The sequence below is a fragment of the Onychomys torridus genome, chromosome 16 (genome assembly GCF_903995425.1).
Source record: "Onychomys torridus chromosome 16, mOncTor1.1, whole genome shotgun sequence".
NCBI classification, from domain to species: Eukaryota; Metazoa; Chordata; class Mammalia; order Rodentia; family Cricetidae; genus Onychomys; species Onychomys torridus.
The window spans coordinates 41,076,286-41,090,481 of record NC_050458.1 but is presented as its reverse complement, the minus strand read 5'-3'; the positions used below and the strand labels follow the sequence as shown (position 1 = coordinate 41,090,481).

Genomic DNA, 14,196 nt, shown 5'->3' with positions numbered 1-14,196 from the left:
CAGAAGCTGTGTCCAGCCTTTCCCTCCCTGCAACAGAGCCTTCCTAGCTTGTCCAGGGCCGGGACCCACTGTCCCTGTGGGCTTCTTAGCGCCTAAGAGCTGTGAGGCCCAAGGCAAGAGTCCACATGTGAAGGACCAGAGGACGTGGGTGTCAGGAAGCAGGCAGTGCAGGTCAGATGTGAATTGTCGGTGGGCTCAGGTATAGGACAGGGTACCTCCCCAACAGTCTGAGTTGGATTTTGGCCATGCTTAGCCCTTCCTGTTGTTATCTTTGCTTTTGGGGGGCCGCCACCCAGCGGCTTTTTTGTTTGTTTGTTTGTTTTTCTAGACAGGGTTTCTCTGTAGTTTTGGAGATATCCTGGACTAGATCTGTAGCCTTGAACTCACAGAGATCTACCTGCCTCTGCCTCCCAAGTGCTGGGATTAGAGGTGTGCGCCACCACCGCCTGGCCAGAGGCTTATTCTTAATTACAAATGCCTGGCCTTAGTATGGCTTGTTTCTAGCCAGCTTTTCTTAACTTTAAATTAACCCCTCTATCTTTTGCCTCTGGGCTTTTCCTTTTCTATTCCTGTATACCTTTCTTTCTTTCTTACTCTGTGGCTTGCTGTGTAGCTGGGTGACTGGCTTCTCTTCAATCCTCTCTTCCCAGATTTCTCCTGTTTATTCTCCCTGCCTACCAGCTCCACCTATCCTTTCTCCCGTCTTACTATTGGCTGTTCAGCTCTTTATTAGATCATTAGGTGTGTTAGACAGGCACAGTAACACAGCTTCACAGAGTTAAACAAATGCAACATGAACAAAAGTAAGACACCTTAAAATAATATTCTACAACACCTTCCAACACACAGGCTTCTCCGCCTTAGACTTGAGGATCTTGGTGGATCTTGATTGGGACTGACTCAGTGAGCCATTTGGGGACACAAGGATGGACCTGCAAGGAGACTGGTGATGGATGACTCAGACTTTATTTTTTAATATATTTTTAAGATTTTATTAATTTATTATATATACAATGTTCTGCCTGCAGGCCAGAAGAGGGCACCATATTTCATTATGGATAGTTGTGAGCCACCATATAGTTGCTGGGAGCTGAACTCAGGAAGAGTTGAACTCTTAACTCCTGAACCATCTTTCCAGCCCGATGACTCAAGACTTTACCATGATCCCAGGCCTGGCCTTGTTTGCTCTAGCCACCTGAGCGGTGATATCCTGGACCTTTCTATTCTCAGTGTCAAGGTTGTCAAATCCATGGACTGGAGAGATGGCTCAGAGGTTAAGAGCAGTGGCCTGCTCTTCCAGAGGTCCTGAGTTCAATTCCCAGTAACCACATGGTGGCTCACAACCATCTGTAATAAGGTCTGGTGCCCTCTTCTGGCCTACCTGTATACATGCAGGTAGAACATTGTATACATAATAAATAAATCTCTTAAAAAAAAAAGATTGTCAAATCCAAGCACAGGGGAATCTACCTAAGGGTACTGTGCCTAGAGGCAGGTCACCTTGGGATTGCTTGTCAGGTCTGTGTCCACTGCAGCTCTGGGTCATTTCCAGGCTCCCATCCTAGACTCCATTCACCTAAGACTGTTAGGAGTTTTCCTTCTCCATGATGACATGGGGCTAGAAGCCACAGGCCCCTTGACTCCTCTCATTCTTGAAAAGGAGCTGCCACTGTCCCTGAAGACTGGGGTAAGCAGAGGTGAGCATTTACTCCAAGACAGCTCCAGGCAGGCGGAAGTGATGGTTGGCACCTGTGTAATACATTAACTTTCCCAGGTGGTGGTGACTCATGGCACCAGCCACATAGCTAAAACGGACAACGGGCTGCTAGACTCGTCGGGGTTCCCTAAAGGGACAGAACTGTTGTACATACATGTATAGTGATTTATAGACTGGCTTACAGGATGAACTCTGGGTAGCCCAACAATGACTAATACAGGGGAGGCCAAGAATCCAGTAGTTGTTCAGTCAATGACGCTGGATGCCCCAGCAGTACCAGCCTGGCCTGGAGGACTCCTGGAGAGTTGCTGGTCTTCTGTATACTGTGTACCTTGGGATCCTAGATGGACTTGGCAGCATCAATCAGGCAGAAAGGTTTCCTTCCATGTCCTGTTACCTGGGCTGCCACCAGAAGGCACTTGCTGCCTTGATTTAGGGCGGGTCTTCCTGCTTCAGATAAGCTTAAGAAAATCCTTCGCAGGCTTGCCCAAACACTTGTGTTTTAGTTAGTTCCAGATGCAGTCAGAGTTGACTACTCAAACCTCCACATCCCCTCCCCTCAGAAACCACCTTTATTCCACCCCACTGCCTTTTTCCGGGTGATCTGCCTGTCTGCTGCGGTCTCATCAATTGCTCAGAATTCCTCAGCCCAGCCCAACCTTCCTATACATTCTGCCTCTCACCTCCCAGAAATGCTAAAGACATCCAACTGTTTTCCCCCAACCGCTTGCAACCAAGGCCTTTTGTCCTGCAGCAGGACAGTCCATGGCCTTGCCTGGTCTTTCACCCTCTAAAGCAGCGTCTGCTGGCCTCTCCTATGTTGTCCTGCCCAGTGTCCCTCTGGCTCGTGCCTTCCCAGGTCACCCACTCCCCATCTTCAAATTTCCTTTAAGCTTCATCCTCTGATGAGAGTCCGCAGAGGGACTAGGGCATTAAGGATGTACCCTTCTGGCCCCTAGAAAGCTGAGCTGAGCTGATCAGAACCTGCCAGACACTCAGTTGTCTTACGCCCACCAGTCTGCTAACTGCATCATTGTATCAAGGAATACACTGTCCTAAGAATCAGAATGCCTCGACCACTCTGACCAGACAGTATGCATTTTCTGGCAGGCTTGAGGCCAAGTCTCAACCTCGAATATTTCCAGGTGTTGGTTGCAGCCCAGAATACAGAAATTCCTTGTCCCTCACCTCTCCATGGACATTGCTGGGAAGATTTTTGTCCCTGTATATAGTAAGAATTCTGCAAGTTCCCTGTGTCAGCCTGTTTTCTGCTGCTACCAAAGACAGTTAACTTGTAACAAGGGAAAGTTTTATTTAGCTTTAGTTTTTAGCTCCTGGCTTTATGGGTTTCCATTCATCATTGGGCAGACTCGTCACTCTCAGGCTTCTCGTAGGGCCTGGGGGAAAGATGGGGAATACAACTCTTCCCTCAGGCCACGCAAGAGGAAAGAGTTGCCCATCACATTCCAACTGTGGTAAGCAGGGGACAACCAGCTTTAACTATGGGACCTCACAGTCCAAGGACAGCATTGCCCTTATAAATTTGTTGTACTTCTAAATGGTCTGTTCTGTTTTGCTTAATTTTACACATTGAAAACAAAAACAGCCAAGCAGTGGTGGTGTGTGCCTTTAATCCCAGCACTCGAGGAGGCAGAGGCATGCAGATCTCTGTGAATTTGAGACCAGCCTGGTCTACAAAGTGAGATCCAGAACTGCCAGGAATGTTAGAGAAACGCTGTCTCAGGGGAAAAAAAAAAAAAAAAAGCTGTGTACTCGTGACTGATTAGTGCTGCCTTTAACCTGGAGAACCAGAACCGGCACCGAGGATGCAACCCAAGGCACGCAAGCTACTCAAGAGCTATACTAGTTTGTAGTACCATACAGCCCCCAGCCCCATCCTGGACATCTCTCTGCACGGCTTTTGGGGAGATTTCAACTTTAGGTTTTCCAAGTCGAATCAGAGAGCCTGTTTAGGACTAGCTCTTCATCATTTCTCCGCCTTTCCCCTCAGCAAAATCGCCAGCTGCTTCACCCAGGCTTGTAGAAAAATCCCAACCTCAAGGAAGAAAATGCAGGGGTTTGAGCCCCGCCCCGCCCTTGCCCCACCCCGAACCCGCCTCTTGCTCCTCCCCGAGCCCGCCCCTTGCCCCACCCCGAGCCCGCCCCCTTGCCCCGCCCCGAACTTGCCCCTCCCCGAACCCGCCCACTGCTCCTCCCCGAGCCCGCCCCTTGCCCCACCCCGAACCCGCCCTTGCTCCACCCCGATCCCGCCTCTTGCTCCTCCCCGAACCCGCCCAGCGGCTTCTATCCATCAACGCGGCTGCGGTGGGCGGGGCTCGTGACGTAGGGACGTGAGAAGGCCAGCCCGGAGCACGATGGCGGCGCCAGGTTCTGAACCTCTGCGTGTGGGCTTCGTGGGCGCAGGCCGCATGGCGGAGGCCATCGCCCAAGGCCTCATACGAGCAGGTGGGAGGCGAGGCCTGGTTGGGGAGCTTTCCAGTGGGAGGAGCCCTCAAGCCTCGGCGGAAGGGGCGCAAATGGTTCGCCCCAAGGGCCAGTGGGGTGAATTCTCCCTGTTCCTGGGTGAGAACCGTATAGCAGGCTTCCATCAAGGTCTCCAGGGTCCCTAGGTGAGCCTGCAGGAGGGAGGGTGGTGGGCGAGCCAGGCGTGGTGTAGAGAAAAGTAACACAGCTTTTTGTATGGAACACTGATTGTATTGTTGAATGATATTCCTGAATTAAAGAAAATTACCATTAACTTCATTCGTGACTTCTTTGTGGGGGTTTTGCTTTTTTTTTTTTTTTTTTTTTTAATTTCCTGTTTTATAGAGAGAGTTTCTGGTTTCCCGATTTCTCCGTGTTGCCCGGGCTGTCCTGGAATTCGCTTGGTAGACCAGGCTGGCCCTGAACTCAGAGGTCTGTTTGTCTCTGCCTCCTGAGTGCAGTGATTAAAGGCGTGCGCCACCACTGATGATCTTGCTTTTGACTTATAGCCTTAATGTGGCTGTGATTGTATAGTTCCATATGTGGCATAAACCAATTTTTTCTTAGATTGGACTGGCTTAATGCCAAGTTAGGTCCGACTTCCTGGCCTCCGCCTCCTGTGCCACTTTCTCTGTTTTCGGTTCGTGCATCAGTGCCACTCTCAGGGGTGGGCAGCTGTGTGGACGTTTGAGAAGAGGAGGATTGGCTCTGTGTACTGAAGAGTGTCCTGCCATCACTGGTCTGTCATCTCTAGATGTCAGCAATACCTTGAATGTGAAGGCCAGAGTGTCTCCTACACTGCCAGATGTCTCCTGCCTGGATGGGGTGAGGAGGGAGGCAAACTCTGCCTAGCTGAGGACTGCTGGTGATCAGCAGGGCTGGCAATACTGGCCTAACTGCTTACAGAGTTTAGAAGACTTTATCTACAGATTGCAAGCAGAGAAAGTTGGTGACCTTTGGCTCTCTGCTTTCAGCTGAACTTGAAAGTCCAGAGGGTCATGATCATTAGAGAATGGCTTTCCTACAAGTCTCATGGTGTTTGCATCTAAAACTGGCGCACGCCTTTAATTCCAGCACTCGGGAGGCAGAGGCAGGAAGTTCTGTGTGAGTTCGAGGCCAGCATGGTCTACAGAGCGAGTTCCAGGACAGGCTCCAAAGCTACACAGAGAAACCCTGTCTCGAAAAACAAAACAAAAAAACAAAACAACCCGGCAGTTCACCTGCCTCTTGGTGCTATACCAACCGTCACTGACATGATTAGCTGCCCCTGTGTTCAGGTTGTGGTGTGCACTTCCATCTGGCCCAGTCTTTCTATCTCTGTACCCTCAAAAAACACGATTTCCACCAAATGGGCACTTAGTCTTCCCCTAGACATCCCAGCATACTTTGCCCTGCAGGGGAGCTTGTTGTCTGTTAGGTCTTTATCAGATAGGCTTTTTTTTTTTTTTTTTTTTTAAGATTATTGTGTTGTGTGTGTGTGTGTGTGTGTGTGTGTGTGTGTGTGTGTGTTTGGTGCTTGCTGAGACTAGAGGAGGGCACTGGTTCCACTTGGAGTGGACAGTTATGGACAGTTGACAGTGCCATGTGGGTCCTGGGAACCTCTCCCAGGTCATCTGCAAGAGCAGCAAGTACCCTTAGCTGCTGAGCTGTCTCTCCAGACCCTTGACCAGCCATCTGCCCATCCTACTGAGCCATCTTTCCAGACCCTTCACCAGCTATCTCCCTATCCACCATGCTGTTCCAGGCCTGGTGTTCCTGCACAGATGTTGCATTTTTGGCCAATAGACGTAAGTGCTCCAGTCAGCTGCCCCTTCCCTTGGGTTCTGTGTCTTGTCAAGATCAGGTAGGTTCCTGGCCCATGTCCCAAGAGCAGGCAATGGCGGTGGTGTTCTAGTACAATTGAATTCACCGCATTGCTCAGCACCATGGACAAGCATGCCTGCTATGAACCTATGGCGCCTTAAGCTAACAGTGGGCTAGGCATGCTGCTTCCTATCTTCCCTGCCCTCACCAGCTTTTGCCTCTCTATTCAGGCAAAGTGGAAGCTAAGCAAGTGCTGGCCAGTGCACCAACAGACAAGAATCTCTGCCACTTCAGGGTGAGTGGGACTCGGGGGCTTGTCCTTCTAAAGCATTTTCCAGGGGCAGGTATGGCTGAAGGTTTGAGATGGTTTGGTTTGTCCTGGAGAAGGCGAGGTCAAAGGTCAGGAAGAAAGTCAAGCTTCCGGAAGACTAGAGTACACTGAGTGTGTACCTATGTACGGTGATTGTGGACACTAATTAGGAGGGAAGGTTCCAGGAGGTAAATCTTGGCATCTGTGAGGAGCAGGGCCTGTTGGGGTTTTTCTTAGGCATTTGAGAGTAATGGCTAGTATAGACATTTGTCTTTTTTTTGGGGGGGGGTTGTTTTTGTTTTTCTTGGTTTTTCGAGACAGGGTTTCTCTGTGTAGCTTTGTGCCTTTCCTGGATCTCACTCTGTAGCCCAGGCTGGCCTCGAACTCACAGAGATCCGCCTGCCTCAGCCTCCCAAGTGCTGGGATTAAAGGTGTGCACCACCACTGCCCAGCTAGTATAGACATTTGTAACAACAGAGGCCTGAGGGAACCCGTGGAATGCAGGATGATTGATGGCACTCGGGTGGGTTGCCCGATGCTTCCTCACACAGTCACTTCTGGCCCTGGTGTCTGTGCAGGCTCTGGGTTGCCAGACTACTCACTCCAACCGGGAAGTTCTGCAGAACTGTTCACTTATCATCTTTGCCACCAAGCCTCAAGTCCTGCCAGAGGTTCTGGCAGAGGTGGCCCCTGTAGTCACCACTGAGCACATCGTGGTATCTGTGGCTGCTGGCATCTCTCTGAGCTCCCTGGAGGAGGTGAGTGCTTTGTGGTGTGAATGAGGCCTTGACTATGAAATAAGTTTTGTTGGCATACTTGGGAGGCAGACGGTATCCCAGACAACCTCCAGAAGTAGTTAGTTGGCCCACCAGGGTTAGGTAGGTGGGGTAATGTTCTGCCACTGTATCTGGGAAGTAGGGACTAGAGGCTGCATTTAGCTGAGATGTTTACCTAGCAGGCTCAGTCTCAGGCTGCCTGACACTAAGTTCTCTTCTGTCCAGCTGCTGCCCCCGAACACACGAGTGTTACGAGTCTCTCCCAATCTACCCTGCATAGTCCAGGAGGGGGCCATGGTGATGGCACGGGGCCACCATGCTAGGAATGACGACGCTAAGCTCCTGCAGAACTTGCTGGATGCCTGTGGGCAGTGCATAGAAGTTCCTGAGTCCTACGTAGATATCCATACTGGCCTCAGTGGCAGTGGTGTGGCCTTTGTGAGTATTGTCTTAACCCATACCCTCGAAGGCAAGCCCTTAGCAAAGGCCTTGCTCTCAAGGTCTCAGAGTCAAGCCTTGGGGCCTCAAGTGGTCCATGGTCCACCAGTGAGCTCTGCTGTCTCTCAGAACATCATGCTTTGTTGGACCATTGAGGCTGGCCCCTTTACCAAACTCTAGGTTTAGGCCTTATAGCCTCAGGTATCTGTGACCACGTTTGGGACCTTGTTTCTTGTGGTTCTGAGCCAGTGGTTCTCAGCCTTTCAAATGCTGCGACCCTTTAAAACAGTTTATGTTGTGGAGACCCCAGCCATAAAATTATTTTTGTTGCTACTTCATAACTAATTTTGTTACTATTATGAATCATAATGTAAATATCTGTGTTTTCTGTTGGTCTTAGGCGACCCCTATGAAAGGGTTATCCTACTCCCTAAAGGGGTCGTGACCAACAGGTTGAAAGCAGCTGTTCGGAGCATTCTCTAGCTGGGGAGCTGTGTCCAGCAAAATGTCAATTTTGACATTCCCCTTCCCACTTCCAATGCTATTGCTTCTTCAGGTGTGCACATTCTCGGAGGCCCTAGCTGAAGGTGCCATCAAGATGGGCATGCCCAGTGGCCTGGCCCACCGCATTGCTGCCCAGACCCTGCTGGTAAGTGAAGGATTCCTCAGGAGAATGTTGGGAAGGTTTGTGCTCAAGGGTGTGTGCCGTCTCCAGCAAACAGGAAGACAAGGCTGCAAAGTCCAGACAGGCTGGGGAAACGTGTAGCTGCCTTTCTCAACTCTCCCTTAACTCTTCTACCCAGGGGACAGCCAAAATGCTGCAGCAGGAAGGAAAGCACCCAGCCCAGCTTCGGACAGATGTGCTCACACCAGCTGGAACCACCATCCATGGGCTTCACGCCCTAGAGCAGGGCGGCCTTCGAGCAGCTACTATGAGCGCGGTGGAAGCGGCTACCCGCCGGGCTAAGGAGCTCAGCAGGAAGTAAGCCGGGCTCCGGGGGAGACTACAGGCTCCGGGGGAGACTACAGGCTCCTTGCCCAGCTCTGGCCTCTGAGAGGTGAGAATAGCCTTGAGTAGTGTGCTGTCGTCCAAGTGTCACAGCCATCGTCAAAGACACTGTGACGACCTGTAAGAGACCCTCAAGATCGAGTCTGTTGCCTGTGACATTCAGTCAAGAAAGGAGGAGGTGGGGAAGGTCGCTTGGCCCCCCGATTCCAGCTCCTTCCTTTTGCACCTCTCGGCCAGTTGTAACTGTCCTAACTGCACATGGCCTCATGGTCTCAGGAGATGGTAGAATATGTAGCCTGCAGAAGATTAACTGAAGCGGGAGAGGGTTCCGTCTTTGCTGATATGGGGGACATCATCATCCGTGCTGGCATGAGATGTTTTCATGGTGTGGCTGCTTTGGGGTCACCCACACTCCTGTAAGCAACCCCCCATCCATGCTCTGTAAGCCCAATAAACTCATTGGTTCCTCAAGTTGGACGTTGGTAGAACTGTACTTTGGTTTGTCCTTGGTACCCTATAAAGAGGGGGTAAATGTTTATATCTCCTCAGGGACAGTATCTACAACATTAGGCACTAGCCTCCTTGCTTGCCTAGGTTACCCCCATCTTCCCCTTGTCCCACCTCTAAAGACAACGGTTCTCTATCCATCACACAAGTGTTTCTACTTTCTCTGCACTTGGAAAAAAGTGTCCATCTCTGCAGGCCTCCTCACCCCCCAAAGTATCAAGAATCGTACTTCTAAAGAGTCATAATAGACAATGCTGGTTCTTGCTGGGCGGTGGTAGTGCAAGCCTTTAATCCCAGCACTCGGGAAGCAGAGGCAGGCTGATCTCTGTGAGTTCGAGGCCAGCCTGGTCTACAGAGCGAGTTCCAGGACAGGCTCCAAAGCTACACAGAGAAACCCTGTCTTGAAAAACCATAAAGGGAAAAAAAAAAGTCATAATAGGCAATACTGGGTCTCAGGTAACTAAAAGGTGGTCTTTGTGGGGGGTGGGTGTTGAAATCCTTGACAGAGCTGCTAGCAACAAGCGCTACTGAGCCTGGTCTAGAGCTCTGAGCCTTCTGTGAATTTTCGTGGGACTGCTCAGAAACCAGTGGTCATCCTAGCAGAGGGTAGGGCGGCAATGGCACAGGAATAGATAGCACTTGCCCAAGAAGCTCCTTCCCTCGCCGTGAAGCCAGAGCCTTGGCCCATAGGAGGAAAGAGTCCCCAGGAGAAGCTGAAGAGCCCCCTCCCCTGAGCAGTCAGCAGGTGACATGCCATTCTGTGGTTAGAAGCTTTACTAAGGGGTCTCACTCTGCAGACCTATGCTCTCCGACTTGCCCTGTGCTCAGGTTGCACCAGTCAAATGGAGGAGCTGTCTGAGGTTTCAAAGGTGGGTCCTAGCTAGCTTTGGAAGACAAGACCCCCTGCCTCCAGCTGCACCTACGCTGGCTCCGGGGCAGGTAGAGCTGGAGCCTGCTACTATCACCCCGGGGACTACCCTGGGAGGATTTGACTCTTTAGTATATCCTTTCCTAGACCAGCAGGTCAGGAAAACCAGGATATAGGAAAAGTGAGGCTATGGGATTGAGGACCAGAGCTCTGAGGCTACTGTATAGGGAGGACCTGGTATGACTCTGGCCACCACCCCAGGTACCCTCTTCCCCAAAACTCTCTTGGCCACCCAGACCCCAAGATGCTGACTCCATCATGTTTACCCAGCAGCCTCCTGAGACTTGGTGGAAGCATCCATCAGTGTGGCTTGGGGCACTCCCACAGTGGCATCTGCCGGCTGGGTGACTCCAGACACCTATCTATAAAGCAGGACTAATGGTATTCACAGAAAAGAAGAATCTCTTTCCCGGTTCCACTGCTCCAACGCTGCAGCCCTTCCTTCGTTTGGTCCCTTGCCTTGGACACCTCGCTCTCATCCCATTTCCAGTGGGTGGCTTCTCTCAGCCAGGGGCTACCTGATTGGGACTCAGGCATTGTCACTTGTCAGAAGGGCCATCCTGAGTCCAGTCTGTACCCTTATTTCCTCACTTACACGGACTTAGAGAAAACAGCTCAGCTGCTGTGGTTATACAAAGCGCTGAGTGAGCTGGCCAATGATAATGATACAGCAGAGGGGGGGTCCATTTGAGCTGCAGCATCACTTGCCTGTGTTGTGCAGACACAAGACAATCGGCTTCCCTGGCTTCCAAGCCATGCCAAGTCTAGGTATGATAGAGTCCCAGGGTCTGGTAGAAGGCACCCCCTTAGGGGAACTCCTTAGGGGAACCTGCCAAGAGACTGATGGTAAACCAATAGATCTTTCTTTCTGGGACCAGGGCTGGGAAGTGGAAGGCACCCCTTCATTGCCCAGTCATGGTCCAGAGGTGACAGGCTGGGACACTGGCTGTTAGCTCCTCAGAGAGGCAGCTTTGGGGCTATTCGGCTGTGATACTGTCATCCAGGCCTTTCTAGTGTATGCTGTTCACCTAACCACTGCTTTCTGAGATAAAACCTGGTAGATGCTCATCATATTCTCTTTATTCCCACTTTTATGCCTTCCTCCTTCCCCATCCTATGGAGTGTTCCAGATCCAAGCATTAGATCCAGTCACAATAAGACTAAAACAGGGTGGCTGATGACGCTGACCAGTTTGGCCTTCATTACACAAGTGCCATTATACCCTCTGGCCAGGTGAACTTAGCTGTGAGCGAGGGTGAGTGCCAGAGAAAGGGCCCTACAATAAGATATGAAACTCACAAGCCCAAGATCCTACTGAGGACAGCTGCTGGGCTCAAGATGCTCTTGGGAGCCCATTTAGAAGAGGCTAGCCTAGACCAGGTCCCAGCTGGGCTTCCCATAGTCGGTCCTAACTAGGTAGTGTAAAGGGCTTAGTCCTCAGAGGACCAACCTTCCAACTTGATTGGTTTTGTTTCACCTACAGCTCAGTTGCTTTCATTTTCTCAGTACATGGACCTCGGGAACAAGGCTGCCTGTGACCACCGCAAGCTCCCAACCCCCAAAAGCGGTGGTGGTGGTGGTGGTGGTGGCGGCTCCATCAGAACTCACACCCACCTTTCTTTGCTGGGTGCCTTCTCCAGACATTGTGTGTATGAGTCCACGGCAGGACCACCCACCTGAAAAGGCTGCCTATTCTTCCCAAGCCGAAGGATCACTATGCTCTGTGGGGGAACAGGCAGGCCTCCAGGGAAAAGAGATCCAGGATTCCTGCATGATGCCTTTTACGTAGCAGGTCGCAATGGCTGCTGAAGAAAGGGACTGAAGTTTCACCTTCCTTACTAGTTCATGTAACTCAGTGCCCGTAGGGAACAGCAGTGCATGCAACACAGGTAGGTACAGTGAAAGTGTAAGGCTCTCTTGGGAGGCTCATGAGCCCCCAGGGGGCCCCATCAGACACTCAAAGTGAGGCGACCGCACATCTTAGGCCCAGCTGCCACTGGGGCTAAGGCCCCGTGCAACAGGATATGCCGTACTGCAAGCCCCAGAGTTACAGGACCCTACTGCTGGGACATATGGGCACTTGGGCAAAACAGCCTCCTCCACAACTAGGACTCAGCCACCAGCACCTCTGTCTATGGCATGTAAAGAACACTGCATATGCCAGCCTTTAAAAAAAAGCACTTTTAAAAAATAGTGCTGTGCCTTTAATCCCAGCACTCGGGAGGCAGAGCCAGGCTGATCTCTGTGAGTTCGAGGCCAGCCTAGTCTACAGAGCGAGATCCAGGACAGGCACTAAAACTACACAGGGAAACCCTGTCTTGAAAAACAACAACAACAACAACAACAACAACCACAAATAGTGCTGTTGTTTGAACTCAGGGTCTCGGGCATCCTAGCAAGCACCATAGCATCCTTCGTCTGACATAACACCTTGGCACCTCCTCAGGGGCGTCTCCCCAGCCCACTTAATGGTAGTATACAGACACAAACTTGGCAGGAACTCTCTGTGACCCAGTCAGCCCACACTTGTTCATAGGGCAGCAGCAATAGGGGGCCATGGAAACCTCCTGGACCTTGTGTCCCCAGATGAAGGGGGCTTGGACAGTTAGAGAGGCTGGTGAGAGGTCTCACTCCTGAGCCCTAGTCTCTGTCAACTCTAGTCTGTCTGGGCCCAGGCCAAGTGGAAACACAACAGAAAGGATAAAGACAGAAACGGACGGAAACCTCCCCAAAAGAATAGCACAGGTAGCCTAGGCTGGAGCAGCTACAAGAGGCTACCCAGGCTGGATGTAAATCCAAGGCCCAGGCAGGTCTGTCTGCCTCTCTGCAGACCTGGAAGTAGGTCTACTGAAGCCTGATGGCAGCTCCTAGCCTGGGTGCCTGGCTGACATGGAAGCTGCTGATATAAATACATTAGACTTCTGAAACCCCACCCAAGTTGCTAGTGCTGGAGACCCTCTACCAACCATGACTGCTCAAGGTTCTCTAGGTCTTTAGGCTTGAGGAAGCCAGGTACATAGGTGACCAGATGGGCTCCAGTGTGTACAGATGGAGTCTGCGGCCTGAGCCTCTGTTCTCTTATTCCATGTTGTCCTTCAGTTGTTAATATTTGCGTAGATTTTTATTTTATTTTATTTTTTTATTTTTATTTTCCGGAGCTGAGGACTGAACCCAGGGCCTCGTGCTTGCTAGGCAAGCACTCTACCACTGAGCTAAACCCCCAACCCCTTGCGCAGATTTTTGACTGGGGTGCAGTGTGGTTCCAAGCAGCTGTATCTTTGGACTTACATAGAGACCACTTTTGGAGACCTCATCCGAGACTCCATCCATTGCCAAACTCTTGCATCCCTAGCCCTTCCCCACTTCATGTTTTCAAGGCTCAGACTATGAGGAGAGACATGAATAGGGGAGAGTACAAGGACAGGGGCTCAGGACAGTATTTCTGCAAAGGCAGTACTGCCCCTCCCGAAGGCACAGGTGCCTCGGCTCTAGACCACCAGGAGCAATCTGAATCTAAAGGTGAATAGAGCAGCAGACAGCAGAGTGATTCAAAAGCTGCACATTCCCCCGAGCCTTTTCTCCTCCAACCTGGGCCATCCAGCAACAGGTCCTCGGCAACACCCTTGGCAATACCAGGAGGTGGACGAGTCTAGGGGGAGGGTCGATGCAGGAAAAGCCTAAGGGCATAGATGTTGACTCTAAGGCACCGCAGAGTCCCCAGATGGTTGCAAAGGCTATGACCTTTTTCCAGGTAAATCAGATAGCCCAAGAGCTAGACAAAGTGGTTTGTGGTTTGTCCTGCCATTGGTCAAGACACCTGGGTCCAAGTTCAAACACTTGCCAACGTCGTGAATAGAAGATCTATGCAGAATGGAGTATTTTTGTTTGTTTGTTTTTTTAAGGACTAAAAATCCAAGTAGAACACGATCTACTATACTCTGCTGCATCCAAAACCTCACCAAGTACTTGGCTTCCATTTTCCTGCTTCCCACTCTCTCGTGAGCACACACACACACACCCAAGGGACCAGGGGCCTAGCTTGGGCTCTGACCCAGCACCACAAGAGCTTTCAGTTACAGAGCAAGGGCAAGAAAGCCCAGAGACCACCTCACTCTGCCAGCACTCATGTTTCCCTATGAAGAGCATCTTTTAAAACAGGTTTAATGTGTTTTTGTTTTTAGAACAAAACCAAGTGCTTTCCCACTGAGATGAGACCAGGTAGCA

The 14,196-nt window shown here is 51.0% G+C and overlaps 1 protein-coding gene across 1 annotated transcript; it reads left to right on the top strand.

The window, feature by feature from the left end:
• The first annotated feature begins 4,045 nt into the window (after nt 1-4,045).
• Nucleotides 4,046-9,014, top strand: Pycr3 (pyrroline-5-carboxylate reductase 3). The gene is made up of 6 exons (XM_036208291.1): nt 4,046-4,183; nt 6,235-6,299; nt 6,893-7,072; nt 7,316-7,528; nt 8,085-8,177; nt 8,332-9,014. Exons 1-6 carry the CDS (start codon nt 4,093-4,095, stop codon nt 8,512-8,514), a joined length of 825 nt encoding a protein of 274 aa, XP_036064184.1. The 5' UTR covers nt 4,046-4,092; the 3' UTR covers nt 8,515-9,014.
• Nucleotides 9,015-14,196: the final 5,182 nt, after the last annotated feature.